The sequence below is a fragment of the Olea europaea genome, chromosome 20 (assembly GCF_002742605.1).
Source record: "Olea europaea var. sylvestris chromosome 20, O_europaea_v1, whole genome shotgun sequence".
Lineage (NCBI taxonomy): Eukaryota > Viridiplantae > Streptophyta > Magnoliopsida > Lamiales > Oleaceae > Olea > Olea europaea.
The window spans coordinates 17,120,922-17,146,992 of NC_036256.1; the positions used below are offsets into that span (position 1 = coordinate 17,120,922).

General features: G+C 36.3%; 1 protein-coding gene across 21 annotated transcripts; it reads left to right on the forward strand.

Annotated features, from left to right (window-relative positions):
• The first annotated feature begins 13,688 nt into the window (after nucleotides 1-13,688).
• LOC111369871 lies at nucleotides 13,689-25,043 on the forward strand. Of its 21 annotated transcripts, none has more exons than XR_002698309.1 (9): nucleotides 13,689-14,673; nucleotides 15,196-15,495; nucleotides 15,603-15,682; nucleotides 17,670-17,735; nucleotides 17,831-18,367; nucleotides 18,493-19,394; nucleotides 19,464-22,112; nucleotides 22,562-22,709; nucleotides 23,115-25,043. XR_002698309.1 is itself a non-coding variant. In XM_022991578.1 (5 exons), the coding sequence occupies exons 2-5, from the start codon at nucleotides 15,280-15,282 to the stop codon at nucleotides 17,838-17,840; spliced, it is 324 nt and encodes a 107-aa protein (XP_022847346.1). In that variant the 5' UTR covers nucleotides 13,689-14,673; nucleotides 15,196-15,279; the 3' UTR covers nucleotides 17,841-18,119. The 21 variants fall into 21 exon arrangements, 2 of the variants coding, with proteins under 2 accessions (XP_022847346.1, XP_022847345.1); XR_002698307.1 differs by having other exon boundaries at nucleotides 15,603-15,676; XR_002698300.1 differs by having other exon boundaries at nucleotides 15,196-15,282; nucleotides 15,432-15,495; nucleotides 15,603-17,735.
• The last annotated feature ends 1,028 nt before the right edge of the window (nucleotides 25,044-26,071 follow it).

The following is a 26,071-nucleotide window of genomic DNA, read 5'->3' on the forward strand; positions in this document are numbered from 1 at the left end:
AGAGTTGCATGTACACTGCGCCTACAAGGAGTCCAATTCCATATCTCAGAAATCAAACCCCTACACTGCGATTGACAGTAAGGCGTGAGATAACCTCACTCCTAACCTTTGCACGACTTTGTGGCAAACTGGTCCTCATTCTATTTCTTTTAGCATTCACATCCTCAACATACCCTTTTTGGTGTGCCATAGTTCTTGGTTGACGAAATTCATTTAATTAACAGTTAATTTTTCCTTCAAGATAATAATTCCAAAAAAGAGAAATAATGAATTTGACGGATGTTGAAGTTCAACTCAGCAAATAAAATTGAGAAAAAAAAAACTTTCAAGAACAATATAAAATACAATATGTATAAGTTCTATAGGTTGTGCAAAATGAGTGACAGAAACTATAGTTTTCAGTGGTTTCAACAGTTAATTTTCAAGCACGTAAATAATTATAAGTTTTGTTGTGTTATAATTATGTTGTAGTTTTGTTTACAGTATATTAATCGAGGTTTTTAACTCAATTTTTTTGCAGTTAATTTCTTTCAAGATATTTTTTTATATATTGCATTACACTTCAAACACTATTTACAAAGCTAACAATTTAATTTTAACCACGCATTTCATGGATCCAACAGTTTTATTTACTTTTCAAACACACATTTTATTAATTTTTACCAAAAACTACTAAAAATAAGATTTTCTTAGCAACAACCAAACAAGAGCATATTGTGATACAATAAGAAAAACATGAATAAAATGCAGCGAAATGCTCTCAATCAACTAAAATGAAAAGATGATTTCAATTAGGGCATATTTGATTGTCCAAGAATTTCCATGAAAAATAGAAAATCAATTCCATTTTCCAACATATGTAGTGTCTGACAACATAAATTTTCCATGGAAAACCATTTTCATGAACCTTGGCCACGTAGACATTTTCCACCATTTCATGGAATTTGATGGTGAGAATTCAAGTTCCATGTTACTGTAGCGGATTTTTATTTTTATTTTTTCAATTTATTTATTTATTTATTTTTTTGCAATGGAAACAAATTTTATCCCTAATTGTAAAAAAAAATATTTCCATTTAATTGACAATTTCCATGTAAAATAAAGTCAAACGAACAACAAAAAATAGATGACAATTCCATTTTACACGTGAAAAATTATTTCAATCAAACACTATCAATTGACAATTCCGAAAAAAATAATTTCTAGACAATTTAATTCCCTAAAATTTATTTTCTTTTCATCCAAATTCCACCATTGCAATCAAATGGAACCTTAATCTACTTCTACTTCACTTCTACTTCTCTCTACATTCCTTTAAAAGAGGTGTTTCGTGTGAGTAGTCGTTAACAATTAAAAAAGGGGTCAGACGATTGTGTAAGGAACAGACATCTAGAAACAAAGTCCCAAAAATTAGTGTTTTATTGGCGATGATTTACAATTGAAAATAAACAGAATGCCTCCAAGGGGCGTAAGTACACGAATATTAAAAGAAGTGTTTAAATTTATACTAAGAAATTAAAATTATATATTCTCCGTTTGAGAGTGTTTGATCTCGCCTATTCTATGTCTTCTCTTCCCTTTTATATTCCCTTGATGACTTCCTCGTGACAAACCGCTTGGAAACTGTTTGATTGTTTTATAACTACCCAATTTCTTTATGGTGGCTAACTTGTCGTGGAACTGTCGTCTCTAATTGCTACCATTACTCTTTGTCATTCAACCGCCTTCAACTGGGCTCCTTGAATGGTGGAATGTGATAAGATTACTCAATAACTGCTTTAATAACTGCTATTCTGGACAATTATAATATTTTATGTTTGCTAAGATCCTGGGCAATTCGAAGGTTTGGGCGATGATGTCACTGTGTTCGTGGGCTTCCACTGCATTTATCAATAATACTGTTTGGATTTTTGTCCTGAACTCCCCAATTGGGCTTCACTCTTTAGGCTATTTGATTTGGGCTGCACTTTTAGTGTGTCAACAATTACCCCCCAATATAGCAGAATTAATACCAACTATTAATTTTTGTCATATTCACTTTGTATTCTCCAGCAACATTTAAAATTTCCAAGAATTTTAATCATTATTTCCTTCTATAGCCTAAAAAGGTGCAACGTTGCAAACCCTTACAAACCCAAAAGACACGCCATTTCATCGCACTACTAAACCTCGTCTCTATATTTCGCGCTTCATCCTCACTATTTTACTGTTCATCTTCTTGCTTCTCTGCTACGTTTCTCAGGAAAATCTTAACAAAACTGTACTTTGCACCCAATGGCGACTTCACAAACTCAATCTGATGATTCTTTTAGTTTTGAAGATTTCCAGAAAATCCTTACTAGGCTGTATGTAAATCCATACTTCCTTGCACCTGCCAATGCTGACCTCAATGAATTCTATCTGGGTCCATCATTCAATAATGCCGAAGCCGTTGGACAAGTGGCGGTGGGCCAGCTGTTCCCTTGCACTCAAGACCCTCCGTTCCTGAACTCTCTGCCATTGAGGCCGATTCGTGAAAAATGTATTAGCACTTGGCCCAAAGTTGATGTTATTTTTCGTAGATGGCATGCACGTCTTGTGAATCATGGCCCTACCAAGGCGATTTTTGATCGTGCTAGGATTTCGGACTTATTAGAAATCGCTCTTCAACCCCCAATTTTCGACTCAGTGCTTTTTCCAATTGCTTTGAGTTTTTGGTCTTCTGAATATAATATCTTCATTTTCCCTCTTGGTCTCATGTCTATTACTTTAAGGGACGTTGGACCCCTAGTAAATCTTCCACCTTTGGGCGATACCATTTTTCCTGGTATCTTGATTTCCAGTGTTGGCCCGAAATTTGACAAGAAACTTACTGAGTCCTATTCAAGCATGCAAGGCTTTTATAATCATTCAAGTGATGAACCTTCCCACACTGAGCGTGTGACCTTTCTTCAAATTTGGCTCTATAAATATATTCTCTGCGTGCCAAGTATGAAACCTTTTATGAGCTACTTACCCAAAGCGCATGAATTGGCGCATGGTAGGCCTTTGAACTTATATTCTTTCTTTTTAACTGCCCTTTATAGAAGTATGACTTCCCTTCAATCTCAACCGAAAAATGGTGCATCTCCCACTGGCAGTGGCCCCCTTTGGTTCACTCAACTGTGGTTGAAAGCATACTTTCCACCACTTGGTGTTCCATCCATTTCCCTTCGTTCTGCTAGCTGCTATGGGCTAGCTATTGACCCATTGAAACCTGTAAATATGTCCAGTAGGGACATTTTTTTCGTTCTTTTATACATTAAATTTGATTCCTTCCTTCTTTCCTTTTCCTACTCACTTGACTTCAGATTATGTCCAACCTCCATCCATCCTGGACAGTGCGAGCGCCTCTCTACTTGTTTAGGTTCAGTTTTTGATTGGAAGGGAATTGTTCCACGATATTTTAACTGGAACCAATGCCAAGGTTGGGGTTGAAATATATGCTCCCCAATTTTTTGCTCGTTAATTTGATTTTGGCCAAACTTGGCCTGTTCCTCCTTACTACTCAAAAAATTTGACAGATCGTTTTCACACTATTAATAAGGCAGAAGCACAAGCTGTAGATGCTTGCAACATTCTTTTGACGAGCAAATTTTCATTAGCCCCTTTCAATTCTAGCTGTGCCGTCCATCCTTTTTTTGAACAGCTCTGGCCATCAGTAAAACGTAGATTGTTTGCAACTGATGCTAATCGTGCCTTCCATTTACTGGATCAGCCAGACACTTCCTCTACTTCTCCTATTTTGGTCACCCCTGTGTCCATTAGGAATTCTCCCTCCCCTGCTCGCGCTAAACATCCTATCCATCCATCTGCTTCTCCACCTGCCAAGGCTACTGCAGCTAAAGATGCCTTAAGCCGCAAACGGCCAGCTTCGACGTCTCCCATTTTGCAGGATGATAATGATGATGATGATGACGCTCCTCTCATCCTTAGGAGAAAGGTAATTGAATTTGTTTGTTCACAAACATACTTTTCTATGTACTAACGGTTTACCTGAATTTCTCAGAAAAGTTCAGCCTCTCCTTCGAAGGCTTTAGTTTTGGCAACTCCTGCTTCACCATCTTCTACTAAAGTTGCTTCGTCCAAATCAGTTGATGAAGGGACTATGCTTAAAGAGAAACCCTTAGTCCCGAAATTTTCATCACAACCAGTAGAAGGGCCACCTTCTTCCTAGGGCGCTAACCCCCTAAATGTCAAACCAGAAGGTAATACATATTTTGATGTTTTACCTTTACTTGTGCTATTGGTTTCTGATTCGTTGCTTCTTGAATTATGCAGAGGCTCCCATGGGCCTGCCCGTTGTGGCAGAGTCTTCTCGCCCAGATAAGGGGAAGTCCCCATAGGTGGTGGAGCCAACTGGTGATATGTCTGAACTTCCCAAGATTGCTGATGAGGTAACCTTTTGCCTCACTTTCATTTTCGCTTCGTTTATTGTAGTGAAAGCCCTCAACATTGGTATTTTTCTTTATAGGGTGCTGATGACATTGTGCGTTCCATCCAGGACTTGTTCAACCGGTCGTCTTTCTACTTCTTCAGAGGAAGATATGAAGTTACTCAAGCAGTCGATATTTGAGTATGTATTTCTTATGGACATGGACAATCTTTTGCTTTTTCTGAGGAAAATATGAAGTCTCTCAAGCAGTCGGTACTTGAGTATGTGTCTTTTATGGACATGAATATCGGCCAGGCTAGTGCTACTAAACATAAGGAAAAGTTTGAGCTATTGAGTGCGAAATTGGTGCAAGCACTTACACTTCCGTCACTCAATGTTTCTGCTGACTTTAAAGTGACATTGAAAGTTGTCCACTCTGGCATCCTCTCCTTGCTAGCTAAGAATGTTGAACTAAAGGCCAGGCGTACTCAATATCTTCGTGCTGCATCTGAAAGAGAGTCTTTGCTTCTAGAGATTAACAAAGCTGAGGATGAATTGAAAGAAATCTCTTCCGACGTTATAATCGAAGACTCTTTGATGGTAAGCTTGGCTGTAGAGATAAAGGAGTTTCAAGAAAAGATGAATGACTGTAGGGCAAGAATGGCTGCTAAAAAGCGTAATACTTCCCAAGGAATTGAACGAACCAAGTCTTTGGTTGAGTAGTATAAAAAGCTCGAGGTTGATGACGATTTTGTAACTGAATTAAATGCCACTTCTTCTCAGCAGAGCGAAGATTGGGGAAGACTTACGGAAAGAATACGTTCGGCCTGGGGTGAATTGTAATTAAGACATCCAATGCCTTAACTTTCCTTTTGTAATTTCGTACTAATTGCCATTGCTAATTTTGAATATAACAGCAGCTATCGTCATTAATGAACGCCTATTTTGTCTACTTGCATATTAATTGACGTTGTCCTTAATCGTCAATCCCCCAAGCATTTAATTGCTTTATGCTAAGATTTATGTACATTCTTTCTTGGTATTCTCGTCTCTTTTCCCAAGACTTTGGGCCATTTGATTTCAGTTATTGGGCATGAATGTGGCCGTTCATATTCTGTCTTTTCACCTTCACGTCTCTATAAATGCGCGTGTATTTCGCACTTATCATTTTCATTTCCATTATTTTCTTCAAAAACTAATTTGTTGCCATCGTTTGGCATCTCAACAATTGATCCAAAATTTTCGTCTTCCATAGAAATGGATCATTTGATCCGTCCATTTGTTATCTGTCTTGATGTCACCTTTGGTATGGGAGATATAGGAAATATTCTTTAGCCAACAAAGGTCTTCCCATCGTCTCCATATTCTTTATAAGGAGTTCAATGATGGAAGGCGATTTTTGTGGATGCCTTTCAAGCCACTTTGCTTTCTGAGAGTGCTTCTCAGTCTCCTTACCCTTTATTGCAGCAATGCAATTAGGCAGGCGATTTGAGAGTGTTTTTCTTCCTTTTTGCTTGTTGAGAGTGCTTCTCGGCCTCTCTGCCTACCCTTGCAGCAGTGCGATCAGGACGGCGATCAAGGCCGGTTCACCCTCTTACTTGGCGATCGATCGAGAAATTAGTTTGCTCTCAATTGTAGCTCATAGAGCATTTAGTATTTTGTATCTCACAATTTGTAATGAATATTTAACAACAAAGGAATTTATTTGAACGTATTTCGTTCTTGCCTTATTTATCTACAATTGTTCAATGCAATTATATTGATTACGCTTTTATTTGTTCACTTTCTCATAAGGAAGGAACATACTTTTTTAAATGTTTGTCATTAATGAACATCATGTGGTTGGTGCCATCTAAATCTTCTAAATGATAGGCTCCATTAGGCAACACACTATTTACTTTAAATGGCCCTTCCCAATTGGGTGACCACTTGCCATACTTGGATCATTGCTAACCAAAGGGAGTATTGTTTTTCAAATCAATTCGCCCATGCTAAATGAATTGGCTATAACTTTTTTATTATAAAACTTAGCCATCCTTTGTTTTTGAACTTGCAATCTATTTAGAACGTCCAACTCTAATAAGTTTTGAACTAGTGATTCGGTATACTCACCATCACCACACTTTGATTGATTGCACATTAATTTCCATAGGTAAAATGGCCTCTTGTCCATAAATAAGTTGAAAATGAGTAACTTTGGTACTTGACCGAGATAAAGTCCTATAAGCCCATAAAGCCTTGTTTAGACATTCGTGCCAAGTTATGACATTTTCATCTATCATTTTCGTTATGATATTTTTTAGAATCTTATTAGAAGATTCTGCCTGTCGATTGGATTGAGCGTAATATGGTGTGAAGTTCGCTAACTTAACTCCAAACTCGCTCAAGAATTTCTTCACTTGATCTCAATTCAAAGAAGTTCCATGATCTACCATCAAAGTTTGTGGAATCCCAAATCTATAAATAATATGATAACGGATAAATTCTATGACAATCTTTTGGGTGATCTTCTTTAAAGGTATCGCTTCTACCCACTTAGTGAAAAAACCAGTTGCAACTATAACAAAAGTATGTTGCTTGGATGATGGGGGATAAATCTTCCCTATCAGGTTGTCCAACCCTTGAATGACCAGGGTTTGATAATGGGTGCCATCTCTTTTGCTGGCGCTCTTTGTATTGGACCATGCTTTGAACACATGATTCTCCCATCTTGGGCCAAAAATATCCATTCCTAATAATTAACCATCTCATCTTTTGGCTAGCTTGATGAGCTCCACATATCCCTTCATGCACTTCAGCCATGATTGTTCTGGCTTCTTACAAACTTACACATTTTAATAATATACCATCAGAGCGTTTCTTAAACAACTCTTCATCTATCAATGTATAGTTTAGCAAACGCAACTTCATTTTTCTACTACCTCCTTCATTAGGTTCTTTAAGGAACCTTTTAATCTTTACCCTCTAGTCTATTGTATCTCCATCTTGTATGTAATGAATTTCAATCCTTCTCTCCCTTCTTTGGACTACGGGCAATATTACTCCATATTCACAAATAGATTTCAAATTTAAAGCCTTTGAATACCCTGAGGCCATTTGGGCCAACTCATCTGCTATGTCATTATATATCCTATTAACACATTGAAGCTTTACTTGGTCGAATTCTTCCAACAATTCTTGGGCGATTTCATATTGACTTATAATTAAATCACTTTGGCACTTAAAATTACCGATCAATTGGCGAATTACCAATTGAAAATTGCCTCTAACAATCACATCCTTTATCTCCATATCTATCATTAATTCTAAGCCTACGATTAAAACTTCGTATTCGGCTTGATAGTTGGTGCACATCCTATCCAAAGTGAATGCGAACTTGTAACAAATCCCTAAAAGATTTATCAATGTTACTCCAATTCCTGCACCTTTAGAGGTTTTTGACCCATCGAAACATAAAATCCAAGGTTTTAATTCGAATGAATCGACTTCTAATTCAATTTCTTCAGGTATGTCAAGGTATGGATGATCGGCCAGAAAGTTACCCAAAGCCTGATTTTTGATTGCCTTTTGGGGTATGTATTGTATTTCGAATTCTGATAACGCTAAAGTCCAAAGGCCTACCCTTTGGTGTAAAATAGGGCGAGAGAACATATACTTAATCAAATTTACTCTAGAAATCAGATAAATGGTTATGGGCCGTAAATAAGCCCTTAATTTCGTACATGTGAAATACAATGCAAGATATAATTTTTCAATGGCAGAGTAATTACATTCACATTTTGTTAACCGTCTACTCAAGTAGTAAATCACCCTTTCTTTACCAAATTGGTCTTCTTGAGCGACCATTCTAGCTATTGATTCTTGTTCAGCCGATATATACACTTTCATTGGCCGTTCTTGGATTGGTGACACCAACACTGGTGGACTTGATAAATATGTTTTTAGGCTTTCAAAAGCCTTTTGATACTCTTCTTTTCAGATGAATTCGTCCTGATTTTTCAGCTTTAAAAGTGGCGAAAAAGTTTTAGTTCGCTCTGCACAGTTAGAAATAAAGCGTCTTCGAAAGTTTACTTGGCCTAGAAACCTTTGCAATTCTTTTTTATTGTTAGGTGGTTTGGCCTCTAAAATGGCCTTCGCTTTATTTTTATCAAGTTCAATCCCCCTTTTGTGTACTAAGAAACCAAAGAAGTTTCCTGCATTAACACCAAATGCACATTTCAAGGGATTCAATTTTAGTTTATATTGCTTCATTCGCTCAAATGAACATCTCAATTGTTCAAAATGGTCCTCTTCTTTAATGGATTTGACCACTATATCATCTATATACACCTCAATAAACTTGCCTATCATATCATGAAAAATCAAGTTCATTACCCTTTGATAAATCGCTACTGCATTTTTCAGGCCGAAAGGCATAATTACCCATTCAAAATATCTTAGAGATCCAGGGTATCTAAAGGCAGTTTTGTGTATATCTTCCTCAGCTATATAAATTTGATTGTATCCTGAATGCCCATCCATGAAGGAATACATTACGTGTCCGACAGTCGAGTCTACTAAAGAATCTACCGTAGGCATTGGATATTCATCTTTGGGTGTTGCTATGTTTAGGTTCCTAAAGTCTATGCACACCCTTAATTTACCATTCTTTTTTAGTATTGGCACGATATTGGACAACCACTCGACATATCTGGCTGTTCTGATAAAGCCTGCTTTTAATAATCGCTCTATTTCTTTCTTAATCTCAGGAAGTACATTAGGAGCAAAGCGCCTAGAAGGTTGCTTATGAGATTTAAAATTTGGCTTGGTTGGTAATATATATTCCACCAATCTCTATCTAAACCAGGCATATGTTCATATTTCCAAGCAAAACAATCCTTATATTCCTTTAGTAAAGCGACTAATTTACCACTAACCTCTTGATCGAGCATCTGGCTGACGAATGTTGGGCGATCTTCCCCTTCATTGCCAATATTCACTTTAATCAGAGGGTCTTGTGCTTGAGCGTATCCAGGCTTGGTGATCCTCATTACTTCATCGTTCATTTCCCTTATAGGCACTTCTTCTTCGAAACAATCTACCTTGTTGACTTCTCGGCCAATTCTTTGTTCCAACTCGAACACTGCCAATTTGTCTCCCAATGCTTTCAAAGCTGCTTCTTCTTTCGTCTTGTCTTTATATTCTTCATTGAAAGCCATTAATTTGGCTTTGAAGGCCTGAACATCGGCCATTTGCCTTTGTTGCTTACAATTCATTTAAAACTCATTGATTACTTTTTTGCCAATTACTGGCTCTTCTAGGGCCACTATGTTTGGCTTCATTTGACTGAACATTTCAGTGAGTGCATCTACTGAAAACGACTCTTCGCTCTGTGCGACAATTTGAGTTTCTTCTCCATCTTGGATTACTCTGACAGGTCCGTAATTTCCTTCATACATGAACCTTTCCATTGAGTTTGTTTCTACGATAAAAGGTCTATAATCTGTCTGCACCACTTATGCTTCACCCTTGTCATTCCAGAAAACCAGGCATTGATGGAGCGATGAGGGTATGCAGCGACTTCCGTGTATCCAATCCCTTCCTAATAACACATTGTAACTAGTAGGACCATCTATTACAAAGAAGACTGTGGTCCTAGTAGTTGTCCCCATAGTTATGACCAATGGCATAACCCCTTTAGTTGAAGTTGCTCCTCCATTGAAACTTGTAAGGATGACTTCTGTTGGAATCATATCACTTTTTGTCTTTGCACATTTCCTCATCATCTTAGATGAAATGGTGTTTATAGCTGCTCCATTGTCGATAAGTACTTTCGCCACAGGTATACTGTTAATTAAAGCCTTAACGTACAATGGCCTCAAGTGTTTAGTTAACTTCATGACTGGTCTCTTAAAAATAACCCTTTCGGCAGCATCTATTTCCACTTCCTGCTTGTTCTCTGTTGAATTATCCTTTTGTGATAAGTCAACGTGCAGTATGTCGCACTGAGCTTCCGCTTCCTAAATTTCCTTTTTATTATTTTTTAATGCTTCTTCTTCAGTTATCCAACCTGTGGAAGGAAGCAATATTCTTGGAGATGACCTATACTTTTCAGAGCGATGTACTCTCCTTTTTCTCTTGGGTGTCCCATACAACACATAATAATCGAAAAAATGCCCAAATGGTTCTCCCAGCAAATCCACTTCACGAACACCTTCTCTATGTAGTTGTTTCAATAGGGTATTGTGCTATACTCCCCTCTTTCTTCTTTCTGCTTCCAGATTAATTTCCTCTTCGATGTCCGTCATACCATCATCCTCTTCATCATTGTAGGCCCCTCTAGAAGTTTGGCCTTCTTCACATTTCAGCACACATGCTTCTTCTTCGTTATCCTCCATTTCTTCTTCTTCTTTCTCTTTGTTCTTGAACTCATTGGCTAGTAAATAGTTATTAGCCATGACAGGAAGTAACGTACCGAACTGAATGTTAAGGGACTGATCTGGATTTTCTTCATTCCTTCTGTCTCGCTCAAACTTTAATCTCCCAGAAGAATTTTCTAGCAATTCTTCCATCGACTCACCTGTACCAGTCTCTTCACTGTCTTCAAGAACATTTTGATTGGCTACCTCGAGTAGTTTAGGCGCCTTAGGACATGACACTCCCTGTTGTTGCCTCATCATTCGTCCATAATTCCGTTGAAAATGCTTTTGTTGGGTTCTAGTCATCTCGTTGAAAGGTATCACCCTTCCTGTATTATACTGGAATGAATACCATACATTTGGTTGGCGAGGTTGTGACCTAAATGTTCTCCCATTATTTATTGATCTGAACTGCCTCTCAAAAGGCGGTCCCTATAGAATGATGTACCTCGCCCTCTAACAGGCTGAGCGTTTGAGAAAAAACTAGGACGATGGTGGTGCTGCCATATCCCTGGTTTTTTTGTATTTGCACTTACTTCTCCTTTACATCTTGCACACAGGACGTCTTCATTCTTTTTAGGCTCCTTCTCTTTAATACGTTCAAAGACACTAGAGTGTGGCCCAGGGTCCTCCTCTCCGTCGTCTATAACCAACTTGAATTTTGGCAACTTGTTTTTGAAACCAGTCGTCATCATGTTCATCCCAAGTGGCTGTGGAAAAGGATTTTCATCCACTGCCATCTTCTTCTTATCCTCGAACGTAATTCATCCTGATTCAATGGCGTCCTGCAACACATGGCGAAAAATCAAACAGTTGTTAGTCAAATGTGACCATGCATTATGCCACTTACAATCCTTTTTACCCTTGATTTGTTCAGGGCTTGGCAACTTATGTTTATCGTTCAGCTTTATCTGCTTATCCTTATATAGTTTATCAAATATAAGGTCAGCTTTGGTTACATCGAACGAGAACGTACTAACCTTTTTGTTTTCATCTTTTATAAGCTCATTCTTGCCCAACGATCTAGGCTTAGCCATTATAGGACAAGTATACGTGTCTCCTTTGATTAATTCGGCCAAACACATTTCGGTTTGATCGTAATACTCGTCATCAATTGTATGAACATCAAAATTTGGGTTTCTATAATAAGTCCCCTTGCTAGAATTTTTCATTTGCTCTTATTCTCTTATTAGTCGTTCATACCTAATCACGTTTGCGCTCAATTGGAAAATATCAGGAAATTCCTGTCTTGGAATTTCTTTTTCAAATGAAAACTTAGACAACTTTGAGTGATTTTGAAAAATTCCTTTTCGGGCAAATGTACAAAACATTTACTTTTTGCTGTCTTGAACCTTTGAAGGAAACCTTCTGCTCATTCATTTGGCATTTGACGTAGATTCGCTAAATTAGTCAAAGTAACTTCAGACTCAGTCTTATAAAAATGAACATGGAACAATTGCTTCAATTGTCGCTATGTTTGAACAGAGTTCGCTGGCAAATTGATGAACCAGGAGAAAGCTACTCTTATTAATAAACTAGGGAACAACCTCATTTTATGGTAGTTGGTTACTTCACCACTTTGTAGTGTGAATCGCCCTATGTGTTTTAGAGTAGACATCTCTCCTAAACCGGTAAATAATGAGAATTCTGGCACTTTATACCCTTTGGGCCATGTATATGCTTGGTCTACCCAATCAGGATATGGCTTTGTGTAAGTCGGCCTAATGACAGGACGTACCCCAAAAGCCATTTGATCCTGTACTATTTCCATAATTTGATTTCTCAGTATGACGTTGGGGTCATATGGAATTCCTACAGGTTTGTTGATCGATTGATTTGCCTGAGGCTTGATGTTTGGTCCTTGGTAGGCAACAAAGTTGCCATGATTTGGGCCATTGTTACCATTAGCCTGAATATTTATTCCATCATTAACACGTGGAGTGTTCTGTCCATTATTTAGGACATTGTCTCTTACATTTAGGCTACCACCCAAGTTCGATGTACCATTACCACTATTCCGATTTGGCATTACACTATCCCCTGGTTTGAAGTAGATGGACCAAAAGGTAGTTATATCCCTTGATTTGGACTTAGGATTGGGGAATCATGTCCTACAATTGTCCTAACTTGAAAGTGACTTGTAATAGGCACAATTGGCTAACAAATTTGGCCTACTAACTTATTCATTATTTCATTTAATGTATTCAGTTGTTTGGCCATGTTGTCATAATGTGCATTCCTATTCTGGGTAAATCCTTCCATATTATGAACATTTCGTAGATTTACCTGTTCAACGACATCCTGTGTGAGTTCTCCAAGTATTGTACGCATGGTTCAAGGACTCAACCCAGTCATTGGTTCGTAACGACTGTAACTGCTCTAACTCTGTCCCTCTGTTCGTGGAGAGCTTTGCTACTCCTCATATCGCTCGATTACAGACTGAACTCCTCCATGACTTGCTACTTCCTTATCAGATTTGTGAGGCATATTGTTTTACTTTTTGTATCCTCAACACCAAACACCAACGTCCCACTGGGCGTATCAAATTGTTTCGCGCGAGTTGTCGCTAACAATTAAAAAAGGGGTCAGACGATTGTGTAAGGAACAGACTTCTTGAGACAAAATCCCAAAAATGGGTGTTTTATTGACGATGATTTACAATTGGAAATAAACAGAATGCCTCCAAGGGGCGCAAGTACACGAGTATTAAAAGAAGTGTTTAAATTTAAGTTAATAAATTAAAATTACATATTCTCTGTTTGAGAGTGTTTGATCCCGCTTATTCTATGTCTTCTCTTCCATTTTATATTTCCTTGATGACTTCCTTGTGACAAACCGCTTGGAAACTGCTTGATTGTTTTATAACTACCCACTTTCTTTATGGTGGCTAACTTGTCGTGGAACTGTCGTCTCTAACTGCTGTCATTACTCTTTGTCGTTCAACTGCCTTCAACTGGGCTTCTTGAATCATAGAATGTGATAAGATTACTCAATAATTGCTTTAATAACTGCTATTCTGGACAATCATAATATTTTATGTTTGCTAAGATTTTGGGCGATTCGAAGGTTTGGACGAGAAAGGGATCATCGCTTTGGGCGACCGTAAGGCACTTCATTCGCTCAGATTTTGGGCGTCTTGCAAGTTTGGGCGATGATATCACTGTGTTCGTGGGTTTTCACTGCATTTATCAATAATTCTGTTTGGATCTTTATCCTGGACTCCCCAATTAGGCTTCACTCTTTGAACTATTTGATTTGGGTTACACTTTTAGTGTGTCAACAACAGGCAATATCAAGGAACTGTTCATTTGCGAGTTTCCTCTCAGACTTTACCGTTCCTCCACTGTTCATTTGTGAGTTCTCCATTTCACACCCAATGTGGGTAAATTACTGTTCACAAGCGAGTTTTACGTTGTTCGAATACTGTTCACTAAATATCTCATCACCTTGGTTACCAACTAATTTAGGATGAAGTAACAATTAGATTTGTTATGGTTTATTCATTTCAATTGTTGAATCTGTGATTTTTTTTTGTTCGATCTTTTGAGAAATCGAACTCAAAATAGCTAAAGTACGTTCCTTTGCTGTTCTTGTTGTGTATTATTTGTTCAATTTGTTGCTCTTTTGTATAATTTTTTCCTGCTCTCACCATTTTCCTGTTGTCAGTTCCAACTCTTAAAAGCGCAAAATGGAGGGTAGTGGTATTACCAGTGAAGCACAGGGGACTGCTTCCCGATGCGTACAATTAAGGATGGTGTTCACTTCCATACTGCATCTGTACTAGCAGAGGTTAAAAGGATTACTTCCTTTTACGGTGATGTTCTTTCTGCAATTATCATGGATGTAGAGCAGTGCAAAGGTTGCTAAAACTAAAGTTCATAGGTAAACAATGAACTGTGTATGTTGGTTTCTTGAATTTTTGCTGCTTGGTTCATGTGTCTATAATCTAAAATTTCGGAGAACAATTGAAGTTTGTGTGATGGTTTTGCCATATATGATGTGTGTGTCTTAAATTCATATTTAAGTAATTCTTACTTTCTGAGTGTTGTTTTGAAATTCTAAAAAGAAGCTGAAAATGTGGAGAAAGAGAAAAATGAGATGATTAAAATAATATATTGTTAGTCAATAATTATTTAACTGTTGGACTGGAGGATGATTTGGGGTACATTGAGGATTTTGAGTTCTACTAGGAATTTGACTGTTATACGAGTGAGAGGACGATAAGATCAAAGTTTTTAGGTAGGATGAAATTGATGAAAAATTGGTCAAAGTGACTAATTTGGGTGATACGTTGTTGTTCCTGGGTGATAATTGCACATTTTAAACTTCTGCTTTGGTGATTTTTGGGTATAATGGGTATAAAGGTAATTCTGTATTTTTTACAAATGATTTTTTTTGTCGCAGGGAATATGATTGGGTTTGGAAAGTGTCACAGTATCGGAGTGTTTGATTTCGAGAGTGGGAGTATTGGGCCAATTGACAGTTACAATGGTTATTCCCATATGTTTTCGCTGCCACCTGCTTTGTTTGTTCTAATGTGTTATGTTGAGGAATTTATGTGTTTTTCCTTTTTGTTTTTTAGGTGAAATATGTTTTACATATATATTCCAGTTAGTCGTTTTGGTCTTACTTTATTTCAGGTTGCTGACTATAATATTATAGTTGCACAACAAAGCATAGTTTTGTTGACAAGATCCCAAAAAGGTATTCCGAAGCATACTACGGTAAATAAAATATATGTTGCATTTATAGTAAAGTGCCTTAAAACCATTTATGTTAATGATCCGATTCATTCCATACTGTATCTGCAGTGCAAGCAAGAATCTAGATATTTCTATCAAACTTGGATGCTAAACCAAGGCTGGAATGTATATATAATGCAGATGTAAGGGTAAAAAATTTGTAACCTCCAACTCAGCATTTTATGAAGAGAAAGAGATACCCTTGCTTTTGATGGGCATAATAGAATGTTCCGAGTTCAAAGACTGGTTTTTTAAAGACTCTTTTTGTAGAAGATTGACTTTCTAAATACTCTCTTCTCGTAGATAATAAACATACCCATAAAGTTTTTTCCTCTTCTGTGGAATCCTTTATAACATATTAAGTTCAGTAGGAAAACAATTTAATGTATATAAATAAAGGACACCCCTGATGCTCCCTTTATTAAAATCACTTAACTTGTGGAGGGGTTAAAAGAAGAACATAGCACAAAGAACATGGGCAGTGGGAATAAGAGACACCATTCTACACCATAAGAAAATCAATTATTTCATTGAGTATGAATCGCCACAAATGTGTATTTGCAGGTTTCTTCATTAGTGTACTACACACTTTATCTATTGACAATATCCTTCTTCGTTAGAGTGAAAAATTTATGGCTGCAGGTGAATGTAGATGTGACATTGAGGATAAATCGCCACTGGTGTGTTTGCGTGTTTCTTATTTTGTTTTCTTCATTGTTTATTAGGGATTAAAATCATGAAACAAGTGATGCCAACAAAAATATGATAATCCATGGTCCTAATAGAATTATTAGTTGCTTTTCAGATTCTCCATATAGGACACCTTACATCATGCACAAAAAAATAAAAATACAAATACAAATAGCAATTAATAGGAAGAAAGAAAGTTGCAGTGGAATTGGCAAGGAGTCACAATTGCTTTTGGGAATATCTTTTATTTTTTAAACTTTGCTCTAAATCTAATATACCACCTGGTTATTAACTCAATGGCATTAAGCTTTGCAGGCTTATGTCGTGCTTCTTTCTCCACAGTAATTTGTGTCAAGCTTTATGCTAATTTCTAGTTTTACACTCCAAGTGCAGCTCTTAGAGAAGTGATGGGCTTTATTCTATTGAAAAGAATTTTGAATTTCATATTGAAAAATCTTTTTATAAAACTTTCCTTTCTGATCTCGCAAAGTATAAACTGCATAAATCCACTATTAGAATTTTTTACTCAAGACAATTAAATATCAGGTCAATGATTCAAGGAAAATTTGCTCGAAAATTGGCTCTTGGTCTACAATTATGCCTTTCTTCTTCTACAATGTAATCTTACATGAGTTATTTGTTATGTGACTAACCAATGTCCAAATTCTGAAGTGGATTCCAGTATATCTGTAAATAATTTTTATCGAATGGTTTTGGTGAATAATGAGGTGCACTTGTTATTACATTTTAACCAATACAGAGTATGATTATTTTCCTTTACTGTTTCATAGATTTCAACCAACATAGAATATAATTATTTTCCCTTCACGATTATTCCACTTTATGCTCACCATCTCTAGGACTTGCTTTGTCCAAACATCTTAGTAGTTTGTAAATTATATGCAAGATAAGATGCATCTACTTTATAGTTTATAATTAGCTGAAACGAGCTTGTCCAAGATGGGAACTACTACTGTCAAAGATATAAATGAATGAACTGGAAATCCGAAACTTCTTAAGAGTATTCATTCATGTGGTGGTCATTGGTTTATGTGCTATGCGCCTTTTTTTTTTTTTTAAAGAGTTTCCTTTATCTCCATACATTTATGTTAGGTTAGTAAAGTTTGAAAAGGATTGAAATGCATATCGTACCTTATGTGACTCTCCATCAAATTATCTATTGTTCTGTTCCAATAAAACCTTGAGAAGTGATATTCTTCAATGGAAAATTGGTGAAATTATGTTAAGTCATTCTTGTCATTACTATCGTCTAGAACACTTGTCCTGCCTCCAAATTATTGATGCATTGAAATGTGGACATCTTCGCTTTTTTGAGCTATTTTTCTTTCATTATAAATTTGTGTCTGCAAAGAAGTCAATCTGCCCCTTCATGATATTCTACTGATTTCTGTGTAGATGATTGAATCTCTTTTGCATTTGTTTAAGGACGAACTCAAGCTCAGAACTTAAAATGATTCTCTTGCAGAATCGAAATCTGATATTATGGTCAAGGTAATTTGTTATTTTTTCTACTTTTGTCACCTTCTCAAAATATAATGTGAGTTTTCCCTCGTTTAAAGCTTGTTGCCATATCCTTCTTCATGCAGATTGGTCTGAGAAAAGATTCTCACTCATTTGCTAAGGCTTGTGCTGCTATTTTTCGAAGAAAATGGCACCCTGGGGACACTATCTCTAGCAGTGATTTGGAGCTGCTCTTGATATCTGATGCAGCACAAGTATCAAACTGCCTTGTTTATTTAGCCATGAGGGCTTTGGTGTCATCCTCTTCACATGGCTCTCTCTGTATTTAAAAATAAATGTTTGAATTTTTATTTGGTGTAAAAAATGATTACTTACAAGAGATAGCAGATGAGAGTGTCTATTTTTTGTTATTAATCCGTTTACCAGCTTTCAACAACTCATTCATCATGTTGGCATGTGTAGCAGGCTGATAATTATGAGAAAGTGTTCTCCCACAGGAATTTCTTTGGGGCCATTTGTAGTCATTTGGCCTTGACTTTCTAAAACACATCAGCATGATAGCTGTATATCCAAAGGGAATGGGATCCTCGATAAGAAGGTTATATGTGCAGGGGAAAGAAATCAATGGTGCTGGCATTAATTCGAGTTTTGCTATCCACCAGGTTTGTGCATCTATGAGTTTGTCGAAGATGGTGGTGGTTGTGGGTGTGGGTGTGCGAGGTTGGACGTGTGCACATTTGAGGTTCTTAATATATGAGATTTGGTGGTTTTTTGCCTTCATGTTTAGGATGTTCATGGCAGAACTACAGAAGTTGCCCTTGGATTGTTAGCTGTCCTTGGTTCTCTTTTCACTTTTGCCACTACTTTCGAGCAGGAGTACAACAGTGATATTCTTGGGGAGAGAGGGGAGAGAGGTAAGAGTGGTTTTTAATATCACTAATTTCTTTTCTGCTTGATGATGATAGCTGTGCATGGTATTGTAGAATATTGTTCAGAAGGTATACTGAAAATGGAATTGGTGAGGATCTTGCCTACAACATTGTGGAGTGCATAACATGAATTATTTCTTGGACCATATGAATAAACGTTAGTTTTAGTAGCATAATTTTTTCAGTAGGTATCTACTCTTTTTTTATTTTTGTTTTTGCATACTTTATTAACCCTTTCCACTACTTTTTGTGCTTGATGTATCCCCTAATTAAATATTTATGTTGTATATTGTGACGGGGTATGCTGGTTGTCTACAATTCATTGACTGAAGATAGCAAAAAAGGACTTTGAGGCTGCATATAGAAACTTTCTTAGCAATTTGAATTCTGATGTTAAAGAATACGTCCTTATGCCGAGCCAAATCATATTATATGCATCACATGAAGATGGGGATGGAGTTACACTAACAAAATCTACCTCCCTCATGTTCTGCAAGACTCTTATTGCTTCTGACAGCAGTATCCATAGGGGATTTTTGTCCCTTGTAGGGCTACTGAAGATTGTTTCCTGCCTCTGGTTTGACATTCTTCTAGTCTTCTAGCATCTAATTGCACTTGATAGGTCATATTCAAGGGAAGTTTCCTATAAATTTTGTGCTACGTTTTTTCTAATAGGATTATCATGAGCAGAGGCCCTCCTAGGAGCTCATAGCTAAAGACCTATATGGCGTTCAATGGAAATTCCTTCACATTTATATAGGTATTAGATTTAATTTTGAATTTTTTTTTTCAGCATAGAAATTTTAACAGTTGAATGCCAAATGTGCAGGCCATCCAAGGCAGCATTTGCTCACTACTAGATGGAGTATATTCGTTAGCCAAAAGAATCTTGTATCGGGGATGCAGTTCTCTTTCGGCGTTGCACATATAAATTCCATTATTGTAGAGCCATATGTTAAAAGTTTATAGTGGATGAGTTAAGGCTATATATGCTGACCTATTGGGGAAAAGTTAGTTTTCGAAAGAAAAATATCCTGAAGAATGTAATTACATAAGTATGTTAAGAAGCGAGGAATTAAATGAAGCGAACCAAAATTCAAAATCAATACTTAATCCCGCTTTTCTCCCTTCTATAGCTCTAATGCTTTGTCAAGCAAGAGAGCATACATTATACACAGTTGTAATATTGAGTTGAGGATGTGATTCATAGGAATCTGACACATTGAACACACTAACATCATGGGCAAATGACTGGTTTTTTCCTTAAAAAAGGCACTGGGGAGTACTATCCATTTTTGTCGTGTTCACAATGTAATCCCTTATTGTTCATTAACTGGTTCCATTAAATATATGAACTATAAAATGGCTTATTCTCTCTCTCTCTCTCTCTCAAATGTACATAGAACCCCCAAAATATGGAATCCTTAGAAGACCCGTGAATGGAAGAACAACAATCGACGTTGGAATGGATGGGGTGGCCATCATCAACCTTCATCACTCTCTTTTTCTTCATCACCCAACAGCAAACGTCGCTATTCCCGTTCATTTGTGGTGCTGCTTTTCATGATTTTTTATTTGTCTCAGTGACTTTCTGGTGATTTTGGTGTTTTTCATCATTAACGTGGCCAATCGGGCTGACCCGGATGGCCCAAAAAATGACATCACTAGCGCTGTAGATCATCATCAGCAGCAGTCTTCCTTTAATCAGAAGTCAACGAAGCCAGCTGACCAAAATTTTCATTTGATGGTTCAGAAAATATCTCCTCTGCAATCCAACAGTCAGTTGTACTGTATAAATGGAAATGAGTCTCAAAGGCTAATATTAATAGCAGTAATAACTAGAGTCATAAGAAAATGAACAGTGAAGATGTTGGGGGTGAGGTGTTTAAAAGAGAGATGAGGGATTTGGAGAAAATGTTGTCAAACTTGAATCCAGTGGCTGAGAAATTTGTGTCGCCGTCACTTAGGACGGGGTACCATAGGCTGGTGGTGCCGGTACCACAAGCCGCAGGGCACTATGGGCTAAGGGTGAGTATCTAAACGAACCAATAGCTGCAAAATTGTTCGCCCAATTGAAACGGTCTAAAATTTTGCTGCTTTCAAGGGCTAAGAAACGGTGTCTCTTTCTGCATCAAAATTGTTGATTAGTGAAAAAAAGGCTTAAGGATAAAATTCTCGCCAAGTGGCCCAAAGGTTAGATTGCTTCTTTGAATTTTTTTTCATTTATTTGTTGATTGAAGAATTGACAAATACTTGGAGTTTAATTGTAAATGATAAAATTTTAGTAATTGTGGTACACATGTGAATCGCAGTATTTATGTAAATAAAGCTTTTTGTTCAGTCAGCAAAAATGCAACTAAAGAATTGCCACATAGCATTTTCATGATACTTTTACTGGAGAGGAGAATAGTAGGAGTTATGTTGCATTTTCATTTTCATGTTGTTCACTTATTTGAGCTGATAAAACAATTCGTTTATGGAAATTGGGACTTGATCAATGCTAAGGAATTTATTCGCATAATAACTATGGTAAGCATTTGATGACTTCATTGCTTTACTTAAAGCATGTTTGGCTAAGATTGAAAATGTTTTTCTGCCTAATATGCTTAGATATGCTATTTTTTTCTTGCTTCTAAGTTAAAAAAGTTACTTATTTACTTATAAGTAAATCTTTTAAGCTTAGCCAAAAAAAATTGTTAGGGACTGTTTATTAACAAAACTTCCTAAACTGTGCACGTTATTTATGTTTTACATGTTCGTTGTTGAGATTCTAATTTAGTTATAAGTTGATGTTCTTGATTTGTAGCTAAATAATTATCAAACTTGCATGGGCCTTCTCATTCTAGAAAAGGAGGAGTGGGTTTTCAGTTACGAACAAGCTAAAATTGCTATTAGTTCTGCTGAATTGAAGCTTAAGTGCGAAAAAGCTGCTCATGCATCTGATTTGATAGATGCCAGGAAGCGGGAAGATAGTCTGAAAAAGGCTGTTGGAATTGAGAAAGAATTTGCTAAAAATGTATTATTTTGTGAGGTTTTGCCTTCTATTTTTATGATGTGTATGGTCCTTGTCATAGTTTCTAATCTGGTAAACTTATGTAGATTGAAAATTCATTTGATGAGATGCGTGCAGAATTGGCTGATGCAAAGGTTGCAACAGAGACTAAACTAGCCATGGCATGAAATGTGATTGAAAATGCTCAAAAGAAGTTCATGGAGGTAGAGCAAAATATGACGGAGAATGTGACTAATGGATGGAAACTAAGCGTGTTTATTATTTTTTTCCTTTCATAGTTATCTTTTGGACTAATGATGCAATAATGTGCTAAAGCTTATTTTCTCATAATTTGTTTTGCTTAAGTACGGGCACAGAAACTACCTGAAGAGTGGACTCTATTGAGAAGGGCGTTGTGCAACTCGTAACTTTGCATCGTATCAAATGGCTTGTCAAGGAAGCGGCAGCTAATAAATATTATTCAAGGTATAATGCTATTAATTTTTTCCTGTTCGAAGAACTTCATCATCTTGAATAACAATAGCTTTATTCTTCAAGAATGTGTAATTTGAATTAGTCCAACTGCAATAAAAATTATTATTCGTCATTTGTCATAGCTATAATTCATATAATGAAGGCAATTCTTCATTTGTTATAGCAAAGCACAAAATGGCATACCCAAGGAAATTTCTCTTGCTTTGAAAATTAAAAGCTCATATAGTAAGAGAAGGCTTTTTCACATTCACGAAAATGTTAAAGTTTTGCGGTATCCTTACCATTTGCCAATTGGAGTTGACTTGTAGTACGTTGTTCATGAACTCAAAAGAAAATTTATTTGAGATTAAGTGGAGATCTCCATTTATGTACACATTTAAAAATTCGGTGTACTTATTTTTTGTTCAAATTACTAACTTTAAAATGTTTGCCACATGCAGGTCGCACCACGAAAAGCTTGTCATTGTGGATCACAACATTTGCTTTATTGGAGGACTGGATTTGTGCTTTGGCCGATATGACGCAACTAATCACAAAGTAGGTGATTTCCCTCCTTTCCTGGCCTGGAAAAGACTTCTATAATCCAAGGTATATTATTTTTTCCATTAAGATGTGTAAGATTTATAGGCAACTATTGAAACTCGGAACTGATAATAAAGTTCGATCAATTGGAATATATGAGATATTTTATGTCAACATTTTGGTTGTTGAACTTCAATTGGTTAATGGATTTGATAACAATACTACATCTGTTTTCAGTTTAGTAATTCTTGGACCATATATTACAAATTTCGATGGTGAATATAAAACATATCCTAAATAGAGAAATTGTAGCGTCGTCCCACTGGTAGACCTACTAGGTAAGTAACTAAAAGCCAATTATGTTAATCATTATTATTTGATCGAGGCTTGATTTTCTTCTGAAATACATAGAAGATATGTAGAGCAGTCCAGTGTTTCTGATATATGTATTAACTCCTTTGAATTTTATAGAGAACTGGAACCAAATTCTTGGGAAAATGCCATGAAAGACGAACTGGATCAAGAGAAATATCCTCGTATGCCACGGCACAATGTTCATTGTGCTTTTGGGGGGACCACCTTGTAGGGACATTACTCGGCACTTCATTAAGCGTTGGAACCATGCAAAGGTTGGACTTTGATACTTGTGTCTGACTCATGAAATTTTTTTCTTTAATTAATATATTTGAACAGTAACATAGAACAGCAAGGCTCCAAATGAACAGAAAATACCATTACTTATGCCACTACACCACATGGTTTTATCGCATTACATGGGAAGAAGCAAAGAAATAGACATTGGTTATAAACTTTCTGGAGTGAATCAGCAGGAAGGATTATTTTGCATTAGAGTCACTACCAGAATAAGTCCCATTGCTTTTACCTCCCAAATCAAATGGACCAAAAACTTCGGTTGTGGAACATAAACTGATTTTTTTAAACTCAAATGAATGTCATGAAACTCCGCTATATGGGCAATTTGAAGGTTTGTCATTTGCTTATGAGGAATATAAATATGGTAATTCACTCGTTGATATGAAACCAAGTGGTTCTGTTTGGTGATTATGATTGGGTAAATACTCGAAGTGCAGCAATATTGGAAGCTGAAGCATCTGAATTGCAAGTTAAGAATTATTGGTGCGATGCACTAGAGCAAGGTTCTAAGTACGTATTGTCCAATAACTAGCACATGTTGGTCGGTGTACTTCATGCCATTGTCAAGTAAGAATTTATCTTTTTTTACTGCAATTTATTTGGTGGCACACATTTGTGATCTTGCTTTGATGAAGTTTTTTGTGAGTTATCCTTTTAAGTTTTTACCCCGTCAAGCTCGGCTCTAAAGCTGCTTAATCTATAGATATGTTGTACCAATATCTGTATTCAAACTTATGCAAAATTTCTTGAATGACTTCTAATTTATTGGGTTCCACAACATATTTTCCCTACTGAGAATGGATATAGTTTTCTTTTCATGCATGGCAACATGGTCTTGTTCAGTGAAGTTGGTTACTTGGTTTCTGACCACAATTTGAGAACCAGCAAAAATGGGAATTTTAATAGGGATCTAAGAGAATTTTGATTCTATTGCGTAGTTCAAAATCCTTTTGAGACCAGTTAGTGCAAGTTTAGTACACTAGATAAGACTCTATAATGTCTTAATCTTTTCTAATGTACTCTTGTGCCCCTTCTGATACCTGTGTTCCAAACTTAGCAAAAGGCCAATTGACTATCAAGGTATAGAATCAGAATAAATAAGAGTTGGCTGATGAAGCCACATTCATTGTATATTTTACTCATTAAAAATCAACACTGTCAAGATTTAGTATATTTGAACACGTAGATTTTTGACGTTTAATTTCCGCACAACCATTGAAAAGAAAGATGAGATAAACAGTTCAACTGAAGAACACCACCACCAACTATACTAACAACATTTCTATAATTCACAGGGGCAGTGGGTTTTGCTCCAACTTGATTCATCTCATCTAGATTAATCTCGAAAGAATTTTCCCATAGGATTAATAACAGTTATAACTGTGATATTTGTTTCCTCTAACATATGGTTCAGTCCCAGTTTAATGACCTTTTTTATCATGCAGGTCATTGGAAGTGTTGGCCAGTAGTCTACTGGAACAAGCCAAAATGAAGATAACATTCATAGTGCTTATTTCAATTGTCAACTATGTCATATTATGTAGTTCTGGAAATGAGCTTTATTTCAGAAATTATAGCTGGATGCAGTGGCGAATCCAGGATTTTAATTGAGCACGGGCGGTTGTTGATTGTCGACGGTCGTAATAATAACCAATGCCGTGAGTTGAAATTACTTAGCCCCCATTTGGCCCCCATTATTTGATTTATAATCGGGAAATAATGTTTTTTTTATTTTAAAAATGAATGGTTATAAAAGAATGAAAAGTTTTCGATTTACGTGTAATATTATTTTATTGAAGATTGTGTGCTTCAAAATAGGAAAGAGAAAATTTTAAATTAAATTGATAAGTTTTAAAGGGGGCCAAACTGGGGCTTATATAGTATTTTAAATTGTAAGTGTGAGTGTACGTTATCTACCAGTGTAATAATGTTTATCGGGTAGCAATTTGAAATTTGAAAAATGGTCCAATTATTTACTTTCTTGATTTGATTTGCTAATAATTTCAATTCAATAGAAAAAAAGTGACTATTTTAATAATCTCACTGTATGGTCGAATTTTATTTTAAAATTTTATTTTTCTAAAATAGGAGGGTGTATATCTTTACTTGATAAAAGAATATATAAATTTTGTTGCATGCATTGTCAACATCTACCAACTGCCATAGTGATCAAATGGTGTATGATTCTAATGGTGATCACAGGTTCGATTCTTCCACTTGCATTGGTTTTAATGCCTATTTGCTCCAAAATGATGAAAAATATTAAACTAAAATCATTGCAAAAGGTGATTGCAGCAGTTGAGAATTAAACCCCAGACACACATTCACCTCTATCATTCTCTAACCAGCTGAGCAACAAATGCTTGCTGTGAATCAAAGGAAATAATAGAAATATATCTAAAAAAATAAATACTTTGACAGCAAAAAAAATTGAGTTCCGACGAATCCAGCACAGGCTGCCGCGGGGGTTCGCCAGGTGTTGGATCCGTCGGTGGCTGGATGGTTAGGATTCTTGAAGAAAAGACTTATTTAAGTAAATGTGCTCCCCTTGAAATAGTTTAAGCTTTCAAATATTGAATATCTGGTATTAAATTTACGTAGCTTATTGACGTTAGAAATGAAAGTTATATCAGTTTAAAGATATTTCTTTTTGTAACTTTTTGTTACAACTTAAATCATCAATACTAATCTATTTGTATATTATCTGACACTTCCAGAATCAATTTTTCATATCAGGACTTTTGAAAGATGGAGTCATACTGAATCGCGTCCTT

Coding starts and splice junctions, on each gene's coding strand:
- LOC111369871 (XM_022991577.1), top strand. CDS start 15,381: ATGTTTTACATATATATTCCAGTTAGTCGTTTTGGTCTTACTTTATTT. Junction 15,677..17,669: donor AATGTATATATAATGCAGAT/GTAAGGGTAAAA, acceptor CATTTGTTTAAG/GACGAACTCAAGCTCAGAAC.